The following is a 14,239-nucleotide window of genomic DNA, read 5'->3' as shown; positions in this document are numbered from 1 at the left end:
AAAATCAGCCCTTTCGGGCTGCTATTCATTTTAGGCACTTGTGGTGGAACATGGCAGGGCCGGCCTATATGTCCTTTATACTAGGAGTAGACAAATCTGTCAATCTCAGTGTTTTCTAATTCCTAAAATATATATTTTTCTAATCTTCAATTCAGTTCTCCACATTTCCAGATCAGTTCACCGTTTTTATTTTTTAAAGTCCTCATGAAAACTCGTCAGGGTTTGCGGTGAGAATTTCTCCCAATATGCATGTTTTGCCTAACAAGTACATCTGTGGAATGCAATTTTCCTAATACAGTGGTACCTCGGGTTACAGATGCTTCAGGTTACATACGCTTCAGGTTAGAGACTCTGCTAACCCAGAAATAGTACCTCAGGTTAAGAACTTTGCTTCAGGATGAGAACAGAAATTGTGCAGCGGCGGCACAGTGGCAGCAGGAGGCCCCTTTAGCTAAAGTGGTGCTTCAGATTAAGAACAGTTTCAGGTTAAGAACGGACCCACGGAACGAATTAAGTACTTAACCCGAGGTACCACTGTACTTGCACCCATATATGAATTTGTAGGCACACTTTGCCCCAGGACCTGCAGTTTTGTACAAATTACTTGGCTGAAGAACTGCACTGCAAAATTCAGAAAAGTGCAGATTTTGCAGGGCGGCTGTGTTTTGGTTTGTGTGTTATTCTGGAAAGAGCAAATTCACCTTCAAATGAGAACTCAATTGAGTTCCTTCTCCAACACTACTTTAAAAGGTAAAGGGACCCCTGACCATTAGGTCCAGTCACGGACAACTCTGGAGTACAGAGCTCCCGGGTCATGTGGCTAGCATGACTAAGCCGCTTCTGGCAAACCAGAGCAGTGCACGGACGTGCTTTGAAACTGCTAGGTTGGCAGGAGCAGGGACGAAGCAACGGGAACCCACCCCATCGCGGGGATTCAAACCGCCGACCTTCCAATCGGCAAGCCCTAGGCCCTGTGGTTTAGACCACAGCGCCACCCGCATCCCTTAACACACTACCTTACACACAACTAAATATCATCAATCTAACCAACCTAGTTCATATTTGTTAATACAGTGGCACCTTGGTTCTCAAACTCCTTGGTATTTAAATAACTTGGAACCCAAACATTGCAAACCCAGAAGTAAGTGTTCCGGATTGCGAACTTTTTCTGTAAGCCAAATGTGCTCTGTTTTGAGTGCTATGCTTCCATTTTGAGTGCCACACTTCTGTTTTGAGTGTTACTCTGAGATCTGTCTGTTTTTGCTATTTATTTTGTGTTTTTGCTTCTGCACCTCTTTTTGTTTTGTTTCTGTGGCTGTGTGGAACCCAGTTCAGCTACTGATTGATTGATTGTGTGACTGCAGTACATTGTATATTGCTTTCATTTTATGGATCAATGGTCCCGTTAGATAGCAAGATCCATGTTAAATTGCTGTTTTAGGGGTTGCTTTCAAAAGTCTGGAACGGATTAATCCATTTTGCATTACTTTCTATGGGAAAGCGCACCTTGGTTTTGGAACACTTTGGTTTTGGAACAGACTTCCGGTACAGATTAAGCTTGAGAACCAAGGTACCACTGTAAGTATATTTATACTTAGAGCTATATACTGTAAATCTTGAGCCAAGGTCAAGTAGAGAACGCATTACAGTTCTGACAAGAGTTGGGATTATTGTTCTAGTTTGTGAAAATTGCCAATTTCCTGGTCAGTATGAATTTCCATTTTCTCATTCATGACACCCTCCCAACCTTCAAGATCATCATTTATTTCTAAAAATGGATTCCAACCTTCAACATAATATTCTTGATCCTTTTTAACTCCGCAGTAATTTGGAATTGTCCTCATGGTCACATGGAGATGTTGTCCTGCGCTGACTTCAAAGCAGTTAAACTGTACTTTCACCTGTTTGGATTACATACCAAAAAAATCAAGGGAATTATAGGCAATTTCCAGATCATGTTGAAAAGATTCCAAAACAAGGTTAGATTATGGTCTTGTTGATTTTACTGGGTTGATGTGTTCAAACCTGTTTTTGAAGACGGTATATTTTCTATTTTCTCACCATGATCTAAATAATCAAGAGGCATGGCATACTGGCAAGCTGCCAGGAGGAATTACCAATGAAATGTTTCCTGAGGTTCTCACATTCCAAGCTCATTGCTAAAATGCAAACTATAGCAAACTCAGCATCCTGGCAGTTGCTCAGATCCAATGATCGCTTGAGAATGCGGCAATTTCAAACATCCATTCATTCATAGCACATTTCCATCAACAACATCTTATATTGAGATGTTCCACAGGAGGAAGCTGAGGAAAACTCACATGTATGCATAAGGGCGGTTCATAAAAAAACTTTTAAAAAAAAAATGCCTGCTCCGAAGGTCTTATCTTACTACACTAGGGATTATATAGCTATACCTGAAATTTCATGCATATCTGTTAATATCTTGACCCACCGAATTGAAATTTCAGCCTTCATGACATAGGAAAACAGCAGAGTAAACAGCTATTTTCGTGGAGGAGGGTCAAGATATTAACTGATATGCATGAAATTTCAGATATAGCTATAAGCTATATATTCCCTAGTGTAGTAAGATAAAACCTTTGGAGCTGGCATTTTTTTTAAAAAAAAAAAAGTTTTTTATGAACCGTCCTAGTATACATCACAGCATGCTCAAAGATTTGCATTATGTTAAACGGGAATCTTTCACTGAAATCAGCAGTGAATCACTCATCGGTATTGCAGCGAATGAGACTGTACAGGTTTTAAAGCTCACGGTCTCTGAAATTTAGGCTGCAATCCTATGCATTGGGACCTAGCAGAAATTCCCACTGCACACTTCCATCAATGCATATGAGGACTGACCCTGATTCAGCTCTGCTTGCAGGGAAGACGCTGAGGTTAGCAGCAGTTCTGACTATGAATGCATATTCTCATATGCGCCAAACTAGGCATCTAGCATTATTCAAAGGGTCTCAGATGCGCCTCTTTATGTGGTTTGTTTGCCCAGCTGCATCTACACTGGTGTATCTCTGGCGTTCCTCCATCTCCTTACTCAATCAGGACAATGATCAGACCTCTAGCCCCAAGTCCAGGGTTCGCAAAAGAAATGTAGCCATAAAACACTTTCCATGAATAGATTGACTATAAATATATATGACAGGGCCTTCTCTGCTGATTGCCCTCTCTCCTGATGTGCTTGTCTTTCTCCCTCCTTTATTGGCTTTCAGGAAAGATTTAAATACCCAGGTTGATAGATACTGGTCATGGCAACCTTGAAATTAGCAACTGTGATTGCTCTTAAACGTTTCTTAGATGCTCTAAATGCTTTCAAGTGTTTAAAATATGTGTTTATTTTAGTTTAAATTGTACTGTTTTAACCATCTGGTGTGTGCCACCCTCGGCTCCTTTGGAAGGAAGGGATGATATCTAACAGAATGAATGAATGAATGAACGAATGAATGAGAGATCAGAATTTCAAGGTTCCTACCAGATGACATGTTTATAGAGCATCTTTTCGCACAAATTTTGTGATATTGATTATTCATTCTGATTGATTTGTGGGGAGGTTATACAGCATCACGTCAAGTAACCCCACACTTTTCAGGGCATTTCCCCATCACTTTTTGTACCCAAAAAAGTAAAAGGGTAGCTTGGAAGCAGGTTTACTGTGCAAGAAGTCAAATCCACTTTGATTTGAATTTTGCCCATTGAATCACCCCACAGCCGCCCCCAAAAGCAGACAGTCTGGAAATGACTCGATAAAGTGAGGGGGTATGTTAGAACTGACGGTTTTGAAATAAAGGGTTTTTGTGATGACCAGCAGACATACGAAGTAAACAGCATAAGGCATCATTAGTTTTTCATTAACTGTGGATTTATTATATATATATATATATATATATATATACACACACACACACACACACACACACACACACACACACACACACACATGAAGGCATCTGGGAACAATGACATGAAATACCCTAAGCCCACACAACACACATACGGCCATTATGGTGCTTTCATAATATCAATGCAAACATAAACCACAATATCTTCTTCAGACAGACACGAACCCATCTGCAAATGTGGTAGCAATTACAATCAAATGCTTGCTCCTCTTTTATCAGAGCTGCAGATCCTGTTCAAATAGCTTCAGTCTCACTCAGTGCCTGCAGTTCTTCCCTGGTTCAATTATTACTAAAGCAAGGAGCCAAGAAGTGGGAATGGCCTGGGGTGGCCCAACAGAACTATAGGTCAGAAATAAGTTCCTGGGCAAATGTTCATCCCCAGTTCTCCTCAACATCCTACGTTCCAAAACCACTTGTTTTCTGGTTTATATTAATGGGGGCAGGGGGACATTGTTAAGTATAAGCTTCTGCTGTCTCAGCTGTGTACACACCATCAATTCAACGCACATCACTTTTGCAAAATAATTCTGGGAACTGTACAGTTGTACCGTGGATCCCGAACGACTTGGCTCCTGAAAAAAATTGGCTCCAGAACGATTGAAACCTGGAAGCGACTGTTCCAGTTCTCGAAAGATTTTTGGAAGCCAAACATCCAGCATGGCTTCTGCAGTTTCTGATTGACTGCAGAACGCTCCTGTAGCCAATTGGAAGCCGCGCTTTGGTTTCCGAACATTTTGGAAGTCGAAAGGACTTCCAGAACGGATTCCGTTCGACTTCCAAAATACGACTGTGCTTTGTTAAGGGTGCTGGGAACTTTAGATCTGTGAGGGTAAACTATGGCTCCCAGGATTCCATGGGGGAAGTAATGTGCTTTAAATATATGACATATATACACAGCCTTGCATTTAATAGCTTGTTCTTAAAATCTCAAAACGGCAAAGATTTGACAACAGTGTAATGAAGCATTTACCTTCCTTACAGCAGACTTTACATTTATGTCCTTCAGTATCTTCACTCTCACACACTGAGAGTTCTGCGTTTCCATTGAGAGATAGCAAATTTCAATGCCACGGATATTTTCTAAAAAGAAATTTAGAAATACTTGTAAGTCCTGCTCTCTTCTCAAACTTATTTGGCCTACAGCCCCCTTTTCAGGCAAAAAATACTCAGCACCACCCTGGAAATATATCTTCTTTAAGCAAACAAACAGAAAGATGCAGTGTTGATGGACTTGACCACTGATCGGTTATAACTTGTGTGTTTATTTGGAAAATAAAGCAATTGCTACAGCTTTAACTCTATGTTTCATCGGTAAGCATCATTATGTGACCCCTGAGCCAAGGAGATTGTTATTATTGACTAAGAAGGTAAAGGTACCCCCCTGACCATTAGGTCCAGTCACAGACAACTCTGGGGTTGTGCGCTCATCTCGCTCTATAGGCCAAGGGAGCCGGTGTTTGTCCGCAGACAGCTTCCAGGTCATGTGGCCAGCATGACTAAGCTGCTTCTGGCAAACCAGAGCAGCACACAGAAACACCATTTACCTCCCCACCAGAGCGGTACCTATTTATCTACTTGCACTGGTGTGCTTTTGAACTGCTAGGTTGGCAGGAGCTGGGACCAAACAACGGGAGCTCACCGCATCGAGGGGATTCAAACCACCGGCCTTCTGATCGGCAAGTCCTAGGCTCTGTGGTTTAACCCACAGCACCACCCGCATCCCTCTCTTACCAGTTAGTTTCTTTAATAAACACAGCGAAGGACAAAAGAAAACATCTTACCAGAATGGTGGTGCTCCCAATGAAGGACCACACCCTCTTCCATCCCTATTAATCTACATCGCTACACTACATCTTGTAATCTGAGCTTGTACCCTCTGTGCTTTCTGCGCAGTGCCAGATTTACGTATAAGCTAAACAAGCTATAGCTTAGGGCCCCACTCTCTTGGGGGCCCCAAAAAAATTAAAGGGAAAAAACTGGGTGTACATTTCCAAAATATAAGATAAAAAACAAATAAAATAAAACCTACATACAGCAACAGTGTTTTGTGTTGTGTAGGCTCCTATTTTGTTATGTGCAAATGGCTTTAGATACCTATTAGGTCCATAAATTACCATATAGCATACAGTGGTACCTCGGGTTACAGATGCTTCAGGTTACAGACTCCGCTAACCCGGAAGTAGTACCTCGGGTTAAGAACTTCGCTTCAGGATAAGAACAGAAATTGCGCGGTGGCAGCGGGAGGCCCCATTAGCTAAAGTGGTACCTCAGGTTAAGAACAGTTTCAGCTTAAGAACGGACCTCCAGAATGAATTAAGCTCTTAACCTGAGGTACCACTGTATATTCAACACAAAAAGCAGCAGCAATTTGTTGTTGACAAAGGACAGCTGGACATATAAAGGGCCCCATTACCTTCAGTAATTTAGGGCCTCATCAAACCTAAATCCGGCCCTGTTTCTGAGATTTTCCGAGCTCTTCTTGACCTTGGGCTGAGCGGAGGAATGAATCTGTTAACTCTCTCTCTCTTCTAGTGTTTCTTCTGCTAGCTGCTCCCCATCCAGTATTTCCCAGCTTCTGCCTTCTGAACTATGCCCCTCTGCGAACCACTGTTCCAAATCTATACTGTCCTCCTGCTCCTGGGAAGATTCAGGGTCAGGGGGAGGGGGTAGGAGCCTTCCTCAGCATGGTCCCTGACCAAAGGGTTTACTGAAGCCCAGGAAAACCCATTGCCTCCGGCACAACTGCCGGATCCAGAGTAGGCATTGTCGCCATCCTGCCATGGCGCTCAACCTGTTTGTTGCAGAGATTCCACAATGAATCCTACTTACCCTCAAGATGTAGTGTCCCCTTAACACTCAAGAGAAGAGAGCATTCCCTTTGTCCTGCACACTTCATGGTAGTCCACAGCTTCATGCTTCTCAGGGTGGTAGGAGAGAGAGAGGCAGGAGCAGGATGGCAGAAGCTGCTAAGAATACCACCTATGGATAGACCCATATATTTAAAAGGTGCATGGAAATGTTTTTTTTAAAGCGTCATCCCTACGAACAATCTCTGCTTGTTGGCAGAAGGCTTCTCTTAAAATTATCTTTGTGTGACCAGGCCACGACAGCCCCAGCCCCCAGGGAACATAAGGAAGGAATAAAGACTCTAACAATGTTATATGGAATTAAAATTAGGCCACAACTTTATTAAACTTCCGAATGTAGGAAGACCTTGGCTTAGGACTTGGGCGTGTATCCCTCCCAGCCCCCCAGCCGGGGGAACAGGGGCACATTAGGATAAATGGAATATGGGGGTGCACTGCGAGACGTATGTGTAGCAGGCAGCCCAGCCCATATCCCCACACTCAGGGTAGTTCACTGACAGCCTTTCAGTGTATGGCCAATGACACCCATTATGTAACCCCTTTAAGAGGGGGACCTTGGAATCACCACCGCAGGGGGGTGAGTTACCACTTCACGCCCCCGCCACCCTTTATAGGAAAGAAAAGACTAAAGGATTCCACACAAAGCCATAAACTGCCAAAGTTGTGATGAATTGCTGAGGGGAAGACAAAACCTGCCAAAGCAGGAAAATTTCTTCCTGGTCCTTCAACAGCAACCAATCAAAGACCACAGCAGTTCCCGCTAAACAGGAAGAAAAAGTTAACCTGCAAATAAGAAAACATTAAACAAATGGAGGGTAGGGAGGGTGAATCTCCAGAGCCAACTGCCTGGCTATTGTCCCCTCCACCCCTATATATAAATGGGACTGGCCCCGCTTCCCAGCAAGAAACTTGATTACTGAGGCTGGGTGTGAACCTCCAAAGAATAACATTGAGAGGCAGGCCAGCCCCTGTTTGCCATTAAGCTCCCTGAGAACTGTAGCACTGCATGCAATCCCGCAAAGGGCACCCACAATGTAAAGTGTGAGTGCTTATTCTCTGCCACTGGATTCCATCATGTCTAGCCAAAATAAACACTACAATTTCTCCTGTATTCTGGAAAGGCTGTAGAGACAGGCTCATATTATCAGCAGCCTGGTTAACAATAGCCCGATACTGGAAACAACCTAAAGAAATCCCCACTGAAATCTGGGTAAATAATTTTTGGAATGTGGCTCTATGGGAACGCCTTCCTCGCCACAGAAGGGTAATTAAAGGCACTTCCAAGATGGACACTTTTGACGAGACTTGGCTTCCATTCTTTTCCTTTATAAATGAGGCAGAAGATACATTTATTCCACCCTCAACACAAGAATCTTTGTGGAGAGGATACTTAATGTTTTATTATGTTTTTATATATGTTGGAAGCTGCCCAGAGTGGCTGGGGCAACCCAGTAAGATGTGTAGGGTATAAATAGTAAAATTATCCTTAGGGGATGGGACGTCCCTATTTTCACCGTGGAACTGTTGGAGAGTATGGAATTGATAATGCATAAATTAACATATTCCTTGTGTACTGTGTACTGCATATGAAACTTTATACGAATGTACCACTGGACTAGTTACAGAAGTTATATGTTGTTCTTGTATTTACATGAAGACCAATAAAATTATTTGAGAGAGAGAGAGAGAGAGAGAGAGAGAGAGAGAGAGAGAGAGAGAGAGAGAGAATGTTTTTAAAAGCAAGTGTAATAGCCAGATTGGGTTGCAAAGCATTTAGGAAGCATTCAAGAGAATAGGGATATTCATGGTTTCTTCCGCAGACAAAAACTCAATATTTGCCCTTTCTGCTACATCAGATCAGAACTAGCTCCACTGGGCCTAGAGTGGTGAAGCTGTGACCTGCCAGATGTTTGCTGAACTACAACTCCCATCAGTAGAGTTGGCCAAGGTTCAGGGATGATGGGAATTGAAGTCCAATATCAGACAAACAAAAGTTTCCATGCCGTTGGCCCACAGGCCCTGAGCTGCTCTGATTATCTTGGGGGGCGGGACTAAATTAATAGCACACTTAGTGATGTTGGGGGTTTCTTCTTCCAATGTCAAGCCCATTAGATATTTCTGGGGAATTATTATTGGACTGAGGATTCGAATTCCAAAGTGGAAGGACTCCTGCAAAGCTGTGGCTAAATGGCAGATTTACACAAGAGGGCACCAAAGCCTTCCAAACAATTTGGTCTGAATATTTTTGCTATCACAGACACAAAGATTTCTCATCTACTGATCTTATTTCACACGACTCTATGGCAATCTGATGAAGGGCTTATTGGATTAAATGTTTCTGGTGCTGGAGTTTCTTCTGGTGGGTTAATTGATGGGTTATTATTAGGTTTGGGGCATTTGGGGGCTTTTAACCTTTTCGGAAGTTGCTTGGAGACTTTTTGTACTAAGCAACCAGTAAGTCAGAATACAATCATCACCATCATCAGATCAATACAAGAACTACTGAATGTGGATTTTCTTACAAATGCGTGCTACTCACTGGAGGACTGCCACAAGGTGTCATGCTTAGGGCTTTTCCAAGGTTATTATGGGAATTTTCATATAAGCATGTTCTGGGGAATCCTGAGGATGTATGGAAGCTTATCATTCCTTCTTCAGAAGGAAGATCAGCAATGACTGAGATCTTTCTCCCAAAGGCAGTTTGCCTATAACAACTTTCTTGAAGAAGAAGAAGAGTTTGGATTTGATATCCCGCCTTTCACTCCCTTTAAGGAGTCTCAAAGCGGCTAACATTCTCCTTTCTCTTCCTCCCCCACAACAAACACTCTGTGAGGTGAGTGGGGCTGAGAGACTTCAGAGAAGTGTGACTGGCCTAAGGTCACCCAGCAGCTGCATGTGGAGGAGCGGAGACGCGAACCCGGTTCCCCAGATTAGGAGTCTACCGCTCTTAACCACTACACCACACTGGCTCTTGAGAGATGAACAAGACTGTTCCTAATATTCTGGCTTGATCTGTATCTGTATTGGACTTGAAACTGTTTTAGAGATGTTCTTATTCTTGATATTTTTATGGTTTAATCACTTCGGGTTGTTTAGGGGAAGTGATTCCTAAATGAAATAAATAATACGACAAGTGGCGCAGAAGGGTTGGGTATGTTCCAGAGCGTGCAATACGATTCCTTAGATGATTAGACCCAACATGTCTGACCAACTCTATATGAATTGAACATACGACTCTTCCAAGAGTCCTCTGTGACACAGAGGATTCTGTGATACAGTGGTTACATACACTTCAGGCTACACACTCTGCTAACCCAGAAATAGTGCTTCAGGTTAAGAACTTTGCTTCAGGATAAGAACAGAAATTGGGCTCCGGCAGCGCAGCGGCAGCGGGAGGCCCCATTAGCTAAAGTGGTGCTTCAGCTTAAGAACAGTTTCAGGTTAAGAATGGACCTCCGGAACAAATTAAGTACTTAACCTGAGGTACCACTGTATAGGCTAGGGATGGAAGATAAAATCATTTGGTGAGCATTTTAAATCAAACCGATCTCATTTGCTGGCTTCTGATTTATGTATGCAAATCAGAACACAGCTATCCATCAGAGTACGCACTTCTCCAAATTTTGCAGTTTTTCCAAAAAAAAATTGCATATTTTTCTGGGAGAGGCATTGAAAAACAAACAGAAATGTGCATTTTAGAGGAAGAATATGCTTGCCATATGTACACAGTGCATACAGTTTACATGCAAATTTTGTGTGTTTGTTTTATTCGCACACACAAAACTTGGACTTGAGTGGCCCTGTGATTCAGCACTTGTGAAACGGACATAGTTTGGAAATAGCTTGGGCCATCCATCACTCTTAACTTCAGGGACATGGATTTGAGTCCCACATTGGGCAAAATATCCCTACATTTCAGGGGGTTGGACTGGGTGACCCCTGTCATCCTGTCCAACTCTACAGTTCTATGATTCTATGATCCCTGGGATAGATGGGGGGGGGATGCAGAAGTGGATAGCACATGAAGGTAGAAAGTTTGAAAGCTGCTGACATTAGGCATTAAGAAAGTAGGAAGCACAAATATTCAGTGGTGATTGAATGATAATTTCTATGTACCGGTCACTAACAGCTGAACTAAGAGATCTTATGCAGAAGCCTTAGTTTCCACATGGAGGTGTTCCTTTGCTTAATAGTGTCTCTGTATAAAAACCAGGCCCCATTTTTATATTAGATGTAAGGCTGCTATTCAAGTCTTTCATGTGTTGTCATATACTGTGGTACCTTGGGTTACAGACAATTCAGGTAACAGATGCTTCAGGTTATACACTCTGCTAACCCAGAAATAGTACCTCAGGTTGAGAACTTTGCTTCAGGATGAGAACAGAAATCGTGTGGTGGCAGGAGGCCCCATTGGCTAAAGTGGTACCTCAGGTTCAGAACAGTTTCAGGTTAAGAACGGACCTCCAGAACGAATTAAGTTCTTAACCCGAGGTACCACTGTATTTTGGCAAGCCAGCCGTTGAGAATCACTGTTGATGTCTACGGCTGAGCAGGCAATTTCAAGCAGCAAGCTCTGAAGTAGCTTTGAAGTCCACTTAGGTATTTGAATACTTTAATTTCTAGAACAATGAAAAGGTTATACTTACTAGAAGTTTGTGTTCTGCAAAGAAATCCCTGAAGGAGGAAAAATAAAAAAAAGTTGTTAATTTAAACTGTGTGTCTAAGGAATAAAAGACACTCTTCTCACAAAATTATTATGTATGACAATGACAAGCATATGTTCAGACATTATCAGCGGCAGAGAAGGGCACTCTGAAAGTCCAATCCTTAAAAAAGAAGGTAGAATTATTTGTTCTTCTGGGATAGACATGGGAATCCTGTGACCCTCCAAATGTTGTTATCCCAGCTTCCATCAGCCCCTGTCAGCATATCTGTGGGTCAGGGATGATGGGAGTAAGGAGCCCAGAAAACATTAGAGAACCACAGTTTCCCCACCGCTTTATGGACCAAAACATCTGTAACAAGGATTCAAAATATAGTTAGGTGTCCAGAAAACTACTGGTTTCGTTGGGTTAAAGATGGTGAGGAGAAAATGTTGGTCCAGAACCTTTTCTGTCCTTATGACATCAGATGATTGACAGCTGTGTTGCCCTGCCCACCTGTCAAAGTTCTTAATGCCCAAGGGCACCGACTCGGGGTGGCAGTGGCCTGGTCTCTTTGGGTCCCCTGAATAATACAGCCTTGCAAGTCAAACATCTAAAATTGTTATTTGATCCGGAGGGAACAACTAGAGTAGTTCCTTTGATCTGATCTGTTCCTTAGGTAATCCACGATCTTGCCTTCTCTCAGAAGATCAAGATTTTTGGCTGCAAACCTGCTTAAAGCTCCTAGGCTTCATGGGAATAAAAGCACAGCCTTTCTCTTGAGAGAGGTGGACAATGAACAGTCGGTACTTTTTCTGGACTTGACTGTTTGATGCCCTTTCATGACACCCCCCATTGCAAAAAAAAAAAAGCTGCCTGAAGCAGCTACTTTAATTGGCCAAATGATAGGCTCTGCCTCAGTTCATCCACAAGATTCAGATGTGTTTATTTGCATCTATGCATCCAACCATCACAGAGCAAAAGCTTGGCGAGCAAAGGGGAAATCAGATCTGTGTCAAGGCTAACATCAGTTAGCATAAATAAAATTTTACACAAACTTGCATTCAATTATGCAAAAACATAGGCAGACTGAAAATTCCGAAACTCCCTGGCAGAATACCATTTCACAAACATGTGTGTGTGTGTGTGTGTGTGTACACACACAGTGCTTTTTTTTCTTTTAAAAAAATGTTTAAGGGTACTCTCATTTTCCTACTCATGTTGAAATACTGCCCCTCGATGAGGCCAAACTTAGATTTACAAAATGTTTAGGGATAATATGTGTACTCCTGCATCCCCCCAGAAAAAGCACTGTCTCGTGTGTGTGTGTGTGTGTGTGTGTGTGTGTGTGTGTGTGTGTGTGACTATATATATGTATGTATGTATGTGTATATGTATATATTTTCTGTTAGTATTAAATGATGCTGTCAGGGAACTGACCTCGGAGCCAGAGGCGGAGGCAAGGCTCTCAAGTGATGCTGGAGAAGGGCCCAGCAGGGAGAGGGGCAGCTCATCAGCTGGGGAAGGAAATCAGCGTAACATCAGGGATAAAGGGGGGCAGGTGGGGGAATCAGCGAGGGGGCTCCAGGACTCCTCGCCGGAGACCAGCGAGGAGAGCACGGGTCCTCCACTACCCACACCCTCCCTGCGCAGAAGACTTCCGCGCAGGGAGAGTAGGAGGGGACTTGGGGTCAAACAGCTTTTATGCTGGAAAAGTTTTAAGAAACGCCCACTGACAGATTCTGCTAGCGACTGAGGCAGCCACGAAGTGAAGGGCTGTCCAGACAGAAAAGGTTTAACAAGGCAACATAGCCAGGAGTGGCGGCAACTTACGCACGAGCAACCCCTATATTCATTACAGATGCATTTATTTTTAAGATTTCCTACACTCCCTTCAACCGAGGTCAGCTTACAACATTACGCTATCCAGTTATAAAAGCAAGCAAAACAACGACAGCTGTACAAGCAGTGAAACTGTTCCAGACCAAAGCAGGGCAAGGATGGTGTGGCTGACTGCTTTTGTTTGGGTTGGGTTGTGTTTTTTAAGAACTCCAGATATTTGGGGAAATTCATTTCTGAGAATTCTTTGCGGTGACCCGCTAACCTACATTCAGCAGAAGAATTAGGCAAAACATGACTCATAAATTACCCAAGAAGTACTTCCCCCCCCCATCTGTATAATTTGCTCAGTCGCGCTGTGTACACACATGCTGTAATAATTAAGGGTGTCGTGGAAAAGAAGAAAAGGGGGGGGCACTGTTCAAACAGGCCACCAGGGGTGAGGATCAGTAGAGTGCAGTGATTTTTGTTCCATAGGGGAACAGTTAGGGCCGGAGGCAGCAGCTTGAGAGGATGATGGGGGGGGGCGATGTCCTGACATTGTGCATGTGAGAATTGCGCCTCCCTCCTGAAGCCAAGTAGAAGCTTCCGGGGCTTTGGGAAAGAAGTGCCAGATCTCTCACAGGATGCTGGAGCCCTGCTGCCTCTTCCCAAAGCTGGGTGGGCTTTGGGAATGTGGCTGGAACGCTCTTTTTTATTATTATTTTAAAAATTATTATTACTTTTATTTTGACAAAGTAATAGGTAAAGGTACCCCTGACCATTAGGTCCAGTCGCGGACGACTCTGGGGTTGCGGCACTCATCTCGCTTTATTGGCCGACGGCGTACAGCTTCCGGGTCATGTGGCCAGCATGACTAAGCCACTTCTGGCGAACCAGAGCAGCGCACGGAAATGCCGTTTACCTTCCCGCTGGAGCGGTACCTATTTATCTACTTGCACTTTGATGTGCTTTCAAACTGCTGAGTTGGCAG

The 14,239-nt window shown here is 43.3% G+C and overlaps 1 protein-coding gene across 1 annotated transcript in view; it reads right to left on the bottom strand.

Moving 5' to 3' along the window:
- IL17REL (interleukin 17 receptor E like) overlaps window positions 1-14,239 on the bottom strand; it is a 48,145-nt gene that overhangs the window by 20,239 nt on the left and 13,667 nt on the right. Inside the window, exons 2-5 of the mRNA XM_081211690.1 lie at window positions 11,431-11,458; window positions 6,747-6,896; window positions 4,888-4,997; window positions 1,787-1,901 (exon numbers count right to left, since the gene is read on the bottom strand). Of these exons, the coding sequence (XP_081067816.1) occupies window positions 1,787-1,901; window positions 4,888-4,997; window positions 6,747-6,896; window positions 11,431-11,458 (403 nt within the window). The remainder of the gene's footprint in view (window positions 1-1,786; window positions 1,902-4,887; window positions 4,998-6,746; window positions 6,897-11,430; window positions 11,459-14,239) is intronic.

Source organism: Podarcis bocagei (genome assembly GCF_964188305.1).
Source record: "Podarcis bocagei genome assembly, chromosome: 10".
NCBI classification, from domain to species: domain Eukaryota; kingdom Metazoa; phylum Chordata; class Lepidosauria; order Squamata; family Lacertidae; genus Podarcis; species Podarcis bocagei.
Note: the sequence above shows the minus strand (reverse complement) of the source record. Positions and strands in the feature narration are given on the sequence as shown.